General features: G+C 42.1%; 1 protein-coding gene and 2 non-coding genes across 9 annotated transcripts in view; all 3 read right to left on the bottom strand.

Moving 5' to 3' along the window:
* The window catches only part of LOC140390200 (bromodomain-containing protein 2-like), a 19000-nt gene continuing 4507 nt past the window's right edge, over nt 1-14493 (bottom strand). For 3 of the 7 annotated variants that reach the window (XM_072475154.1, XM_072475153.1, XM_072475155.1), the window contains exons 2-13: nt 13203-13346; nt 12502-12811; nt 11094-11231; nt 10826-10961; nt 9701-9921; nt 8429-8791; nt 6269-6397; nt 4828-5034; nt 3971-4194; nt 3275-3585; nt 2110-2229; nt 1-1634 (exon numbers count right to left, since the gene is read on the bottom strand). In XM_072475154.1, coding sequence (XP_072331255.1) covers nt 1495-1634; nt 2110-2229; nt 3275-3585; nt 3971-4194; nt 4828-5034; nt 6269-6397; nt 8429-8791; nt 9701-9921; nt 10826-10961; nt 11094-11231; nt 12502-12732 — 2220 coding nt within the window. In that variant the 5' untranslated portion in view covers nt 12733-12811; nt 13203-13346 and the 3' untranslated portion in view covers nt 1-1494. Of the gene's footprint in view, nt 1736-2109; nt 2230-3274; nt 3586-3970; nt 4195-4827; nt 5035-6268; nt 6398-8428; nt 8792-9700; nt 9922-10825; nt 10962-11093; nt 11232-12501; nt 12812-13202; nt 13347-14493 lie in introns of all 7 variants that reach the window. The other 4 variants (XM_072475156.1, XM_072475149.1, XM_072475150.1 and 1 more) reach the window with 3 other exon arrangements.
* LOC140390953 (small nucleolar RNA SNORD10) lies at nt 10063-10200 on the bottom strand. The gene has a single exon (XR_011934980.1). It is a non-coding gene; the product is annotated as a small nucleolar RNA SNORD10 (small nucleolar RNA).
* On the bottom strand, nt 11964-12102 carry LOC140390954 (small nucleolar RNA SNORD10). The gene has a single exon (XR_011934981.1). It is a non-coding gene; the product is annotated as a small nucleolar RNA SNORD10 (small nucleolar RNA).

The raw sequence follows: 14493 nt of genomic DNA on the forward strand, positions 1-14493 counted from the left end.
TCAGTTTTAAAGAACATTTTTACTGTACAGGTTTGAGAACTGAAGGTTTAACAAATACACATTGTCACATACAAGTTGTTAACTGCTACACGAGGTCCAATTCTACAAGTAACAAAAAACGGAGGAACGGACTGTAGAAAAAAAACTTTACAGATTAAGATAAAAAATAAAATCACCTTTACATTAAGAAACATGCGTCTCAATTGTGCATCTTCGTATATACAATACTTGTTAAAATCTCACTCTACACTCTCTTGTGACCTGCATCAACAGGCACATTGGTTCAGTCTTTACAATATAAAACATAATTATTTTGTAACAAAATAAATAAAACACCAGGTAACTGGATGAAAAAAAAAGATTAAATTCAGCTGTCAGCTTTTCCTGTAACCTCTGCAGAAGTGAAGACTACAACTAAACTGTACATGTTAAAAACAATCCGTCGCTCCAAGCCAAGTCGTGCAACTGAATGAGACAGGGCACCAATTAGAAGATAATCAGCAAGACTATCCAATCAGCCTAGTCCAAACCAAAAGAGGGAGGGGAAATAAGGTCGGCACATCAAGCAATTGCTTACAGACTGTGCACTGACCAACACTACCATGGTTACAGCATTACTGCTCTGCATTCAAGTATCGGATGTATCAGAAAAATAAAGCATTGGGCAGAACTTAGCGTATCTGCTCACGTTCAGCCAGATTACTGCCTTTTCAAAATGCTTCTCGAATTGCCATGCTAACTAGGATCAGTAAACTCAGCAAGAGGAGCCAGTGGCCTCTGGACAGTGGCTGAACACAGGTCAAGATGGAACACAACCCTTATGAACCATCTTAAAAGATGTAATGAACTAAAATCGGTGTGAAGAAAAACAATAATTTCACTGAACATTGCTATATAACATGAGTTTCAGAGTGACAGTTCAGAGACCAACAGCTTAAAATGTTTTCAAACTGGAAAAATCTTCCCAAAACAAAAATAAAACTGCTTACTGCGACTCTACACATGGGTTCAAAGCTGCTCACCCCTCTACAAATATCACATTGGATCCTGCACATGATTTTATGCAACAAAGAGGAGGGTTCTGGGTTTAGAGGCTGCAGTCTCTCTTCTGTCCTGACCTGGAGTTGCCTTCCACTATTGAGTGTAAGAAGGAACCAATCCTTAGCCTCGAATACCCCTTTGGCCCCTGTTTGGCCTTGCACACGGCACACGTTTTTGTGACAGACGAGTCAAGAGATCTAGCCGATATGTAAGGAGTGGTACAATCCTCTACCACGTCTGTCCTTGCGATGCATCGCTTGTGTAGTTTTTTTTAATATAAAAAAACCAAATCACATCAAACCATGTACACTGCAGTCAGTAGTGGCGGGCAAGTGGGGCAGGCCATCTCTCCCAACAGTCTGGTTCATACTTCGTCCGACCCTGCAGATTAGTTCGAACCAATCCTACACCAATTTCCCCCCCGCCAGAAACCTGCCAATGTATTTGCCAATTCTAACCAGAGTCAGAATCACTGGTGTCTGATGAACTCGATCCACTGGAAGTGCTACTTGTGTCAGATCCTGAAGAACTGCTGCTGCTGGCACTCAGACGCGAAGGGCCAACTGGCTGAACCGGATCTGGCTTTTCAGTTGCTGTAAGAGAGAGAAAATTCAGTGTTTCTCAACCACTCTAAGCCAGTCATGTGAAGCATCAATTCTCATGCTGAGCAGCATGTGGACATGCTGCAGTAATCCTGTGTATAGAAAAGTACAATCCTTTACTATCTCAACAGCTTGGCTGAACACTTGTACACATTTTAACCTTGGCAGTTTTACATTACTTTCTCTCTGCCCCACTTCAGCAGCCCCTCCCCCCCGCCTGCTCCCCCCACCACAAGCATGTGCTATCATGCTGCCCCTCTCAAGAGTAAGACTGCTCAAGGTGGTATTTCAGTATTTAGACCAGATCAATCCAAGCTGGTATAAAACTAGAACACTCTTCATCCGGCAGTTAATCTGCATTAGATCCAAATAATGTATGACAAGCAGGGACTGGATTTTAATATTCCAGATCAGTCATAAACACAGAAGGAACAAAAATAGGATTCAATCAAAAGAATGGACATACCTTTCTTGGGAGGTTTTTTACTGGGATTCAGCTGTCCGCTCACATCCTGCAGCCGTTTTTCTAACTCCTTCTTCTTTTCCAGAGCCAGTTCTTCCTTGGTCTTCCCAGCTTGTTTCTTGGCTGGAAGATCAAGGCAACAATAGTTATTTCCCAATTTGAACAGACAAGGTTCAACAAACTGGGTGACAGGATGGCAGGAATCAAAGTTTCAATGTCATAGTTTAAGTTTTAAAAAGTTTGGGAATCAGTTACTTTAGATTTACAGCTCAGAGCCATTTGGCTCCACAACAGACACTGCCCACCTCTTTCCATCTCACTCTGTATCCTGTGTGCTTTACTATCTTTCTCTTAAATGCACTCTCCTGAATTTAGAGGATAAAGCAGAATTATTTCCACTCATGCAACTATATAGGCAGAAGCCAGACGTTGGTCAGGTTAACTACTAACAGCTTGTCTTATACAATACAGGGACAAAGATCAGAAATCTTCAAAATCAACATTTCAAAACCATATCTCTTCTTACCCAAGTTGGACCAAAACCTGCAATCAATCTTACTGATCCGCAATATTGACAGTTGGACATATGGTGGGAAACTGAGGCACACTAGAAGGGACGTCATTAAATATTAGTCATTATTTACAGCTCCCACCTAACGAGGAGTCCTATGCGTACATTACTGGCTGGTTCAAAACGGCAAAATAGCAAGCAACTTGTTCAGGGGAACAACTTGTTCAGTGGGCAGCACAGTGATTAGCACAATTGCTTCACAGCTCCAGGGTCACAGGTTCGATTCCCGGCTTGGGTCACTGTCTGTGCAGAGTCTGCACGTTTTCCACGTGTGCGCGTGGGTTTCCTCCGGGTGCTCCGGTTTCCTCCCACAGCCCAAAGATGTGCAGGTTAGGTGGATTGGCCATGATAAATTGCCCTTCGTGTTGGGTGGGGTAACTGGGTTATGGGGTAGGGTGGAGGTGGGCGGTTGGAAAGGGTGCTCTTTCCAAAACCCGGTGCAGACTTGATGGGCCGAATGGCCTCCTTCTGCACTGTAAATTCTATGAATCAATTGTAAAACCTTCGACTCAAAATCACTCGAGTTATAAGAACTTTGGTTAAATGAATAGCCCCAGAAAAACAGCCCAATATCAACGGTGCCTATCCTGTACTTACAATAAGGTTTCCGAGGTTTCTTCCGTAAACAGGACATAACATAGCGTTCAAGCTCCCGGAGGGTGGATGGTTTAAGAGTTTCAAAGTCTATCTCAATCTCATCAGGGTTGGAGTCTCGAAGCGACGGCTCTCGGGATTGAATGATATGTACCACACGGCCCAACTTGTCACCAGGCAGTTTATTAATGTCCAAGCTCAACTGTCGTTTTTCATCATATGTCATGGGTCTGCAGTTATCTTCCTCTTCTGAATCATAGCCAGGAGGTGGCGGTGGTGGTAGTGGGGGAGGTTGTTTCACTTTCTTGGACTGCCTGTGAGGAGTAAATCCCAAAGTGAAAGTTAAATGAAGCCGGCTCTACTGTAAAGCAAATCTTGGTGTCTGATTTATAAAGCAGTTTGAGGGAGGGAACGAGAGAGGATCACACCAATTCAGTCACTGTCACCAGACATTTTTGGCTTATAATATAGCACGTCGACATGGCCGATCCGATGGGGGAGAAAAAAAGTAGTCATCATTGAGCCACAGTGACTGAAAGACATTTGTCTCACCAGTTGGATTTTGACTTGATGCCTCAATCAAGCAATGTACTTTTCACAGTTTAGATTGATATTTAGATCTCAATATGAACATTAATTTCCCCCATCTACCATATTCGGCACCTGGGTCAGCAGGCATGCAGAAGCATACACACTTACTTATTGTTACTTCCGGAACTGCTGCCTCCAGATGCTTTCTTGGACTGTTTTTTCGGTGCAGCTTTCGATTTGCATGGTTTGGATGATTTTTCCTCCTCATCTTTCACTTTGTGCTTATCTTTCCTCTTCCTTTTGTCTTTCTTCTCTTTCTTGTCCCGCTTTTTCTTTGGTTTGGACATAGGAGCCTGTGAGAGGGCAGCTAACTGCTCATGGACTGCCCTTAACTGGAGAAAGAAATATATCACCCCATTACACTACATGCTCAGAATTTTCCAACAGGACTTTGCAACAACCCCCAATCATCCATATCTTGTTGCAAACAAATTAGGCAACAGATACAGGAGTCCACGCATGTACAAGGCAGTCATGTCTTACTGCTAGAAAATAAATCTTATTTTCCAATGTTTCAAAAAAAGTTAACACTTTTGTAATGAAATGAAAATCGCTTATTTTCACAAGTAGGGTTCAAATAAAGTTACTGTGAAAAGCCCCTCATCGCCACAATCCGGCGTCTGTTTGGGAGGCTGGTACGGGAATTGAACCGTGCTGCTGGCCTGCCCTGGTCTGCTTTCAAAGCCAGCGATTTAGCCCTGTGCTAAATGATGGGAAAGAAATCGGCTTTTGACATAGTAGAGAATGAAGTTATAATTGAGAGGGAAGAGGGCTTTCAAAATATCAACACTTAATCTTTACTTGTAGCTCTTTACACTGTAGGAGGGTTGTGGGGTAAGTACAAGAGCACCAGTTTCTAATAACTGGAACATAGCCAGTGTCTAATCCATGTCGCAGACAAGGCATCTCCCAATAGATGGAACAAAATCAGCTGTTATTCAAGAATCACCAGGATTATAGATTACCTGCTCCTGCAGTTCTGCCAAACGATTAGCCCGTTCTTCCTCTGAATCATCGGAGGTCTCAGTGTCCGATGAACTCTCGCTGCTGCTGTTACTAGAAGAATCAGATGACGATTTGGCCACAACAGGAGGAAGAGGAGTTGGTGCAAGTGGAGGTGTAAATTCTATAGGCTCATCCGGCATCTTGGCAAAACGGAATTCAAAGACATCCTGAAGCAAAAACAGGGCTCTTTAAATGAACAGATTTTGAAACGGACATACAGTAATTAAAGAAAAGCAGCTCTCTGAATCAGCTATTTCAGTATGGTGAAAATTGGGCCAGACAATCAGCCCAGGGCAGCACGGCAGCATAGTGGTTAGCACAATTGCTTCACAGCTCCAGGGTCCCAGGTTCCATTCCCGGCTTGGGTCACTGTCTGTGCGGAGTCTGCACGTTCTCCCCGTGTGCGTGGGTTTCCTCCGGGTGCTCCGGTTTCCTCCCACAGTCCAAAGATGTGCAGGTTAGGTGGATTGGCCATGATAAATTGCCCTTAGTGTCCAAAATTGCCCTTAGTGTTGGGTGGGGTTACTGGGTTATGGGGATAGGGTGGAGGTGTGGGCTTGGGTAGGGTGCTCTTTCCAAGAGCCGGTGCAGACTCGCTGGGCCGAATGGCCTCCATGATTCTAAGTGCAATCTATAAAAACATTAAGCACACATTTCAGTGAGCTTGCAAAGTTTACATCTAGCCCAAACCGCCCAGAGAAAAGACAGAGGATGTAATTTGTATTTCCAAAATGTATATTTGTAGGTAGCTACATGTGGCCGGATGAGAATCCAGTGGAGGGGGTAGAGCCACGCAAGATTTATGGGCAAGAACATGTCTCCGAGGGGCATTAGTATGTAGACCTTTTCCCAGAAAACAGCGAAGGCGGTGTCAGTAGATTTATTCAAGGCAGAGTTAAGACAGATTTGTGATAGCCAAGGGAGTCGAGGATTCAGTGCAAACAGGAACGTAGAGTTAAGACTACAATAAGATCTTATTGAATGATGGGGCAGGTTTGAAGGGCTGAATGGCCTACTCCTTCTAGTTTTGTGTTCTGATAATTAAGTAACAATAATGAACTGGATGAGAACAGGTTGGTGGGGATGAAAACCAGACTGCAGTTCATAAATGGTCAACTACCAATGAATGCTAGACACTGTCATGTGGTGTTTTAAACCACTGCCAGTCTTAAAAGGATTGAAATCGTCAAAACGTTGGGACTAAAAATAATGTATTTATGCAGCTAGAAGTGGAACCCCACTGCTTAAATTGAACATCTTGCTGTTAATGCAAATGTTACAGACCTCAGTGCATCTTGAAACAAAGGTGGTGGTGGTGGGGTTATGTCACATAGCAGTGGAAAACAAGATTCTGAAGAGACTTTAAACACACACACCACTAAATACCAAGGCTGAAAGTACCTGCAGTTTCCTGGCCATGGCAACCACATCATGGTCCGGCGGGTTATACTTGTAACAATTCGAGAACATTAATCTCACATCGGCTGCAAATTCTTGTGCATCCTGGTATTCCCGCTCATCCATCTTCCGCTAAAGGAGGAAATACAAGACAGTTCATTATCAAGCTGAACTTTAACCAGAGCGCATGGATTTATCAGCAAACTGTCCACCAAAAATCAAAACTGCCTGGATTGCTTGCTCCCTTCGGACACGAGCAATACAATAACAGCACTTCTGATTTCAGCCATTTTTGTATATTGTATATTTTCTACTCAATTGACAATGCACTAACTCCACAAAAGGAAGTCATTGTGCTGATAATTCATCTATAATGTGTCTTTTAAAATAAAACACGCATGATTCACTATTTAGAAGGACAGCCCATCCATTAAGTGTAAAATGTCTTCTTGCGGACGTCGAACTGCACACCACTCCATAATTAGATTTATTTACTGGGAAATACAATGCTAGGACAGCTAGTGAATTTTAGTGACAAGATATTCAACTACCTTGTACACAATTGAGATGTGACAGCAGTGAATTTGTTAGCCTTCAAATTTTACAGACAAGCCTAAAGTTAGTACAGCGCCAGAAGCAACCAACCACCTAAATTAGAGGATCAGGTGATCTTAAGCATCAAAACAGAGTTATAACATCACATCATAATGGCAGAATGCAGGCAAAATTCCCAATTAGCTATGCAACTTGGACGGTTAGCACTACTGCCTCAGTGCCAAGGACCCCAGTTCATTCCCAGCCCCAGGTCAGTGACTTGTGTGGAGTTTGCACATTCTACCCATGTCTGCGTGAGTCTCACCCCTACAACTCAAAATGATGTGCAGGGTAGGTGGACTGACCACGCTAAATTGCCCCTTAATTGGGAAAAAAATTGGGTACTCTAAATTTAAGAAAAAAGCACTTTGTAACTTGGCAAATAGCCGGAAAACCAAAAAATAAAACCACGCAAAAACATGCTGTTAAAATGTGCAGCAATGGCCCACAACCAGGTTGACGTCCGTCCTCACAGGAACATGAAATGGCACCAGATACTGGGGAAAAAAAGCGCTTTGTAACTTGGCAAATAGCCGGAATAAAAGTAAAACCCCGCAAAAACATACAACAATCCCCATGTGCTGTTAAAATGTGCAGCAAAGGCCCACAACCAGGTTGACGGCCCCTCCTCACAGTAACATGGAATGGCACCAGATACTGGGGAAAAAGACAAGAGCTTAACTACCACATTTGCAAACCAGAACTGTGCGTCAGGGTTTGTAGTTTAGTGCTGGAGTACAGCAGCCACCTGTTTTATGTATCCAACAGATAACTCAAGCTTCTGCTCCGTCAATGTGTATTTTAATGCTCCACAAATTCAGCAGTTTCTATAGATGTTTAAAAATACATGCAATAACAGTTAACGGATCTCAAGGGATATTCTCCCAATAATGCTACCCACATCTATGATTTATGGTGCCATGAACCAGGGATTCTTCTAGTGCTGTGACTGATGTTAGCTGTTCATTCAGTTGGGGAATGTTGCGATGTCCAAAGGCAGTAAAAGAGGAACTGAACAAGTACTTAGAATGTTTCACTGTTACCTGTCCAAATAAGTCATTTAAAATGCTTGTGAGCAAATAAATATGCATTCCCTGACCCAACATCATCAGACATTGTTAGGAGCATGCTACATTTCTCCTCTCCACATTTAATCTGCAGTAACTATGGGAGGGGTTCAGTTATATGGTACAGTGAAACCTGCATTTAGCAGTCACCTTTAAGACTGAAGGGAAAAAAAAAGACAGTATCTGAATTCTGGGAGTATTACAGCTCAACCCAGCCACACTGAAAATTTAATACTTTGGAGTCAGTGTTAAGTGTCGATTAATCCAAGTGCAAGTTCCATTGCCTTAAAATTGCTAATTTCTTATTTTTAGTAGCAGCAAGTGTAACCTCAAGGCAGGCGGCTGCTTACTCCAGGTACTCGACATAATTAATTCACTGAGTAAAGCCCTTGGCTGGGAAAGAGCATCATGAAGAAAGGAGTCAGTTTAACGTACAGGTTTCACTGTATCCGTGTACAAGTGGTATGGCGTTAAGACAATGTGTTGCTTGGACGCGACATACTTTGATAGTGCTCAGGTCCATGGGATGCTTGATTAGGTCATGGTAGTCGTGAAGCCCAAGGGCTTTGGCGTCCACAGGTTTATAAAAGGGCCAGGCGTATGCCGCATGCTTCTTCGACAGCAGCTCTTTCAAGATGCCATTACAGTACTTCAGCTGTTCACTCAGTTTGCCTTTCTTCGAACTCTGGTGTTGCTGGGAGTCTGGCAAGTCTTTCTTTGGCGGTTTGATCGGTCTGCCGCTTTCCCGCCTAACCGGAATCTTTGCAGCCTTACTTTCAGCTACTGACGGGGATGACTCCCCACTTGTGGTTACAACAGAAGTGGTTGGAGTTGTTGTATCCGCTTTCCTCTTCACTCCTTTCTTCTGCAAGAAAAAATATTATTACTCATTGCAATCATGTCATTATTTCCCACAACCCCAACAGGGAGACAAGCTGCTCTCCATACCCTTGTTCTGCTCAAAGCTAGGTGCCAAATATGAAAAATGCCACAGGGGCAACTTCAAAGTACAGCCTGGAAATTGCAGATGGAGGTTACAAGCTTTGTTGGGTACTGCACATACTTTCCAATCCAATCCACATAGAAACAAACACAGGTTCCAAACTACTAAGCAACCCAAATAGAATTACCAGGACACCACAAAGCCAGATGCAGCTCAAACTGATAAACACTCAAGCCCATCAATTGCACCAGCATCATCAAAATGTTTGAAACAACTTCTGACAATTACTAAACTGTGCTGACAAAGTTGTAGTATACGCCCAGTAAAAAAACTTGCCAAAACACCCATTAAAAAAGGCCGGTGTCATGTTTTTAAAAAGAAAAATCGATACTAATTTAAAATTATTCTATTCCTTTAGCACTCAAACAGATTCAACCAACACCTCCAAGGAACGTCAGGTGGATTACAGCCATCAAAACCACCATTTACAGGGCATATTCTATATTACTGGACATCTTTCAACCACTTCCACCCCCATAGCAAGACATTCTTAGCGCTCAGAATTTATACTTTGAAATAATTCACAAAACAAAAACCCATCCTGTCTTTTGAAATGGTCAGGTTTGTTAACACCCTCACTACAGCAGTTAAGAGTATACAAGCCGAGTCAAGTATACTCCCAATTTATCAGAACCACCCCTCCAAATTATCACCTCATTTTCAGACCACTTATTTCTCAAAACACCAAATCTATTGGGCTGAGTTATGACAGAAGTATAACTTATTAAATTTATCCAGGTATTCACTCAAAGGCAGACAACCCCTGCTTACCTTGGTGACAGGCTGTGCAGGGGGTGGTACAGCTAACATGGATTGAGGGGGAGAATGCGAGGGTTTATGCAGAATTGGTGTAGAGATTACCGACGTCTGAGATACATCAAGAATAGGTGTGGGCACTTCTGGTGTCGGAGGAGAGTAGGCTGTTGGCTGAGACACAGAAGACACCATTGGGACCTGAGACATGGTCATTCCTCCAGGGACAGATGGCACCCCTGCGAAAAAGAACCCATTAACACCAGAGTACAAAAATAACCCATTAACACCAATGACCGAACCCACCATTTAAATTGATGCAAAAAAGATGTTTCAGTGTTTTGCTCAAATAGTCTTTCCCCATCATCAGCACAGTAACCGTTTTCAGAAGTGAAAAGCATGATCATACTCCCAGAATCCTCCAGCAACCAGCATCACTCACTGATAAAACATCAGCAAGGTGCCAGCGACCAGACAACCGTTGGGATCAGTTGACACGCATGTGATCATCACAAAACGGCACATTACAACTTAGCACCTCTCCAAACCCACTAGCAGCAAGCGACATTTCCATATTTGATTAAATGTAAAACTTTGATGATGGAAAGCAAGTAGTCCATGCTGATCTATTTTAAATTTTCTCCCGGGAATGTGGGTGTTGCTGGCTTGACCAGTATTGGTTGCCCATCATGGATTGGCCTCGAGAAGGTGGTGGTGGTCAGCTGCCTTGTTCAGCTGTGGTGTAGATACACCCACAGTATTGTTAGGGTGGGTGTTTTGGAATTTTGATCCCATGATGGTGAGTTTCATGTTTGAGTGTTTGACAAAAAGGATGAGAATGATTTTCAGACATCCCTGTAGGAATTCTGCCCTAACTCACAATTCAACCCACAGGTGTCAGGTGCGTCAAGTTCATGCATTATGAAAAAGTCAGATGAAAAAGCCGTCAGTACAAACACCAAAACTGTCCAGTCACGCATCACACAATTGCCACAAGGGCCTTCCTTCCAGCTTCCAAACCCACATCTACTCATATCCAAATTCTACATTAAGTGCCAGTATCACACGGCCTGTTACAAATTGTTAAATTGGTGCATATCATTATAAGCACAACACTGCCCCATCCAAATGAGTTAACATTACCTCCAGTTTTACGGCCCTTTGAGTGCTTTGATTTTGGTGCAGGTGTTAGTTCCACTTCTTCCTGGGGCATCTGCGCCACCTTCTGCAGAAAAAGCTTTTCCAGAGTCTGAGCCATCAGCACAATGTCATCTGTGGGCTGTGTAAGACAGTTATTGAAATCAATTAATACACCAGAAAGAGCAACTGCCATTTTAGAATATAACTCATTAAAATCTGCATGCAAAAACAGCATGTGGGTTAATGGAGAGCTCCAGTTAAACCTTTTTACCTTGTTGTAAATGTAACAGTTAGTAAACATAGTGTTGAAGTCTTGCATGCACTCGCTGGCACTCCAGTAATAATTATTTTCTAAACGCTTCTTGATGGTGCCCATGTCCATTGGTTGCTTGATTATCTTGTGGTAATCCTGCAATAGAACAAGAAAGCATTTTTCGATAAAGCTAGCCCAGGTATTATACTGCACAAGCACACATTTAAACACATTCTCCAAGCTGACACTACAATGCAGTTTGAGAGAGTGCCACATTTTTAGAAGTTCTGCTCAGGTGCATATAAAAGTTACTGTGGCAGTTTCCAAAGAGCTAGGAATTCTCCCAATTCCTGGTTATCACCTCAATTTCAGTAGGTTCGCTTTACAAATTGACTGCCTTCCCTACAAGCGACACATTCAAAAGTATCTAACACCCCTCTTCAAATACTATGGAGAGAGATAAGAGACTCAATTCAAATTGCACAATGTGACTCATCTGATCATTTGAATTTAAAGCATGCTTAACATCAGGCAACTTTGTCCACATTGCCCATTTCTTTTACAAAAAAAAGAAACACTGTATCCAGAGGGTTGCAGTGTATTTCTGCGAATTCGATGAGGATCAGGAAGTATGGTATTTAGCAGGAGACCAAAACAAATTGTGTTATCTCCACTTTCATTCTGGCAATTAGTTAATTGAACACAAGCCAGAAATCATACTTGATGTTGATTTGCAAAACCTAGTGTTACAAGGGACAGAACTATAAACTGAAGCAGTCATATTGAAACAAATGAAACTCAAGGAGCTAGTTTACTGGTTTCCAACAGAAATATCTCTCCAAAGAATCTGGCTTCTAATCTAAATATCCTACCATATATGCAGAAACTGTTTTCAGAAACCAAGAGCATGATCATGTTCCCAGAATCCTCCAGTAACCAAACATTACTCACTGACAGAACGTCAGTAAGCAGTCAGTCACCTGGTAAATTCTGAGATCAGCTGACACGCATGGGATCATCATAAAACAGTAGTGCAACGAGGCCCTTCCTTCTTCAAAAACAAGTATCACCCTTTAAACAAGGCAACTTTACTGTACAGTAACATGGATACCCATGTGTCAACAGTGGACAAACAGTCTCAAGCAAACAAACTTTCTTTATTTCATATGAAAATGACAACATTAAATTTCGGTGAGATAACATTCAGTGTGAACTTATTTTTCCAGATTCAATTGTTTAGAAGTAGATGAAGTCAGTTGCTACATTTAACAATTATTAATTACTTTGTCACATATTTCACCATACCTGAATACACTTGCTCTGAGTCCCCCCCTCCCCCACTGATACTTCTATATACACCCCAAGTACATAATTAGCACATTATAGCAACAGGTCATAACTTGCCCCATAGGTATCCCTCACTCACCGGGAGACCGAGTTTCACTGCATCCACTGGCTGATAGAACGGCCACGCAAACTGGTGTTTCCAAAGAGCTTTCATCAGCACTTTCTGCATGTACTGGACCTGGTTAGTCACTCGGCCAGGTTTTTTGGGATTGGATACCTCAGGTGGAGGGGGACTAATGACAAAATTGTTCTGAGAATGAATTGAAGTAGACATGGACATGGTGGGACTCTCAAAATCTTCATACAGCATAGATGGCTTCCGGATGCGCTTCCCAGACCCTGGATCAGCAGACAGGCCAGTTATCCCATTACCAGCATCCCCCTGCAACCTTCAAGAAAAGAAAAACAACTCATTGTTCAATGCATTAAACATCCTAATGCAGCTTCAAAATGTACAAAATGGTCCGATTGTATCGATTTAGACCAATACAGCCAGACTCCAAGGTATATATAATTCCATAAGGATCATGTTCAGAAGGCTGTTCAAAAAGTGTCCAGACTTACCCTCTTCCCATCATGTTTAAATGCCACATCTACACTGCACATTGCACCAGGACACACTTAATGCCATGTGGACCATATTCTCAAGACCCCATTTACCAAAGGATCCCAGGCATCCCTTCCCAGATTTACTGCTTTCAGCCTGATGGAAACTACTTCTCCAACCTGACTGGAGTTGTACTGGTGCAAAAATAATAAAATAAAATAAAAAATACCAACCACTAGGAATCAGGCTAACAGTTGCTTGATTTTCTGAGGATCCCTATAGAGAGGCAACTACATAAAGGCCTGGCTGTAGATCGTCTTCTCTGCCGTCAGTACTGTTCAGTTCTGATAACTCTAAGTTCGTCATGGGAAATTTTGCTATAAGAAACAAAAAAATACAGAATGTTCAAACACCTTTTTTGAAAGCAGAATTTCATTTGTCACTTTTTAAACCACCCACAAAGTACTTGTCAGCACTCCGTAATCTTTCTGAGCATTGGCCAGCAAGGGTAGCACCATGACCAGTGTGAATAGATTGTCATAACAAAGCAGGAAGAAAGTCACATAGGGCATGACCTCCAGAAACCAGATCACCAAAACACTTCACAGCCACATGAAAACTGGCAACTCAAAGATTGCAATGAATCATAAAAGCAGAAATTGCACACTGCAAGTTAACAGGTGAATATGGCCTCCACAAAAAGAAAATGGAAAACTCTGAGCAAATTTAGATCCTCGTTCACATCACTCAAACATCCATTCCTCCCCTCAAACAGTCAACAGGTTCCAATAGTACTCAAACTCCATTAGCATTATTTATCAAAATAGTTAATATGGAAATATCTTACAAGTGCAAATGTTTTGACAATTCCTGACTACTCGTACAGCATTCAAACTACAAGTTTCTAATTCAGGCAACGGTGCCTGAGGTAACTTTGATGCATGTGTAACAATGCATTTTCAATGCTCATGAACAATTAGTCTTTTAGTGCAGGAACACGGTGAAAAGTTTGCGACAGATTTATTCACAAACTTGATCAATACTTTTCTATTGTAACACATGGATGACTCATTACTGCAGTTATCCATGCTTAAAAACACGTGAGAATATATGAGGTTAAAAAAAAACTGGATGCCATCCATGCTTAAAAGCTCAATTCCATAGTGAATATTGCAGCTCACATGAACAGCACAATAATTCCAAATGCTATGGTTTGCACTGAAACAAACAGTTCCAACTTTGCTGTGACCAACAGCAAAGCACAAATTTCTCAAATTATCCAGTTACTATCTGCCAACAAAGCCAGCAAGTAACTAACCCTATATGGGTAGTCTGGGATCAGGATGGGATCTATAGTTCATCTCTCAACACATGGCAGCTATTCTGTATAGTCAGGAAGAGAACTGTAAATGTTTGTTATACCTGATATTTGCAGTAGCTACAAAGCAGTCTGAAAATATTGCAGTACAAATACATGAAACACTGTAGCACTGTTTAACAAACCAGGAACCTCTAAAGGGAAAC

This window comes from Scyliorhinus torazame, chromosome 14 (assembly GCF_047496885.1).
Source record: "Scyliorhinus torazame isolate Kashiwa2021f chromosome 14, sScyTor2.1, whole genome shotgun sequence".
In the NCBI taxonomy this organism is placed as follows: Eukaryota; Metazoa; Chordata; class Chondrichthyes; order Carcharhiniformes; family Scyliorhinidae; genus Scyliorhinus; species Scyliorhinus torazame.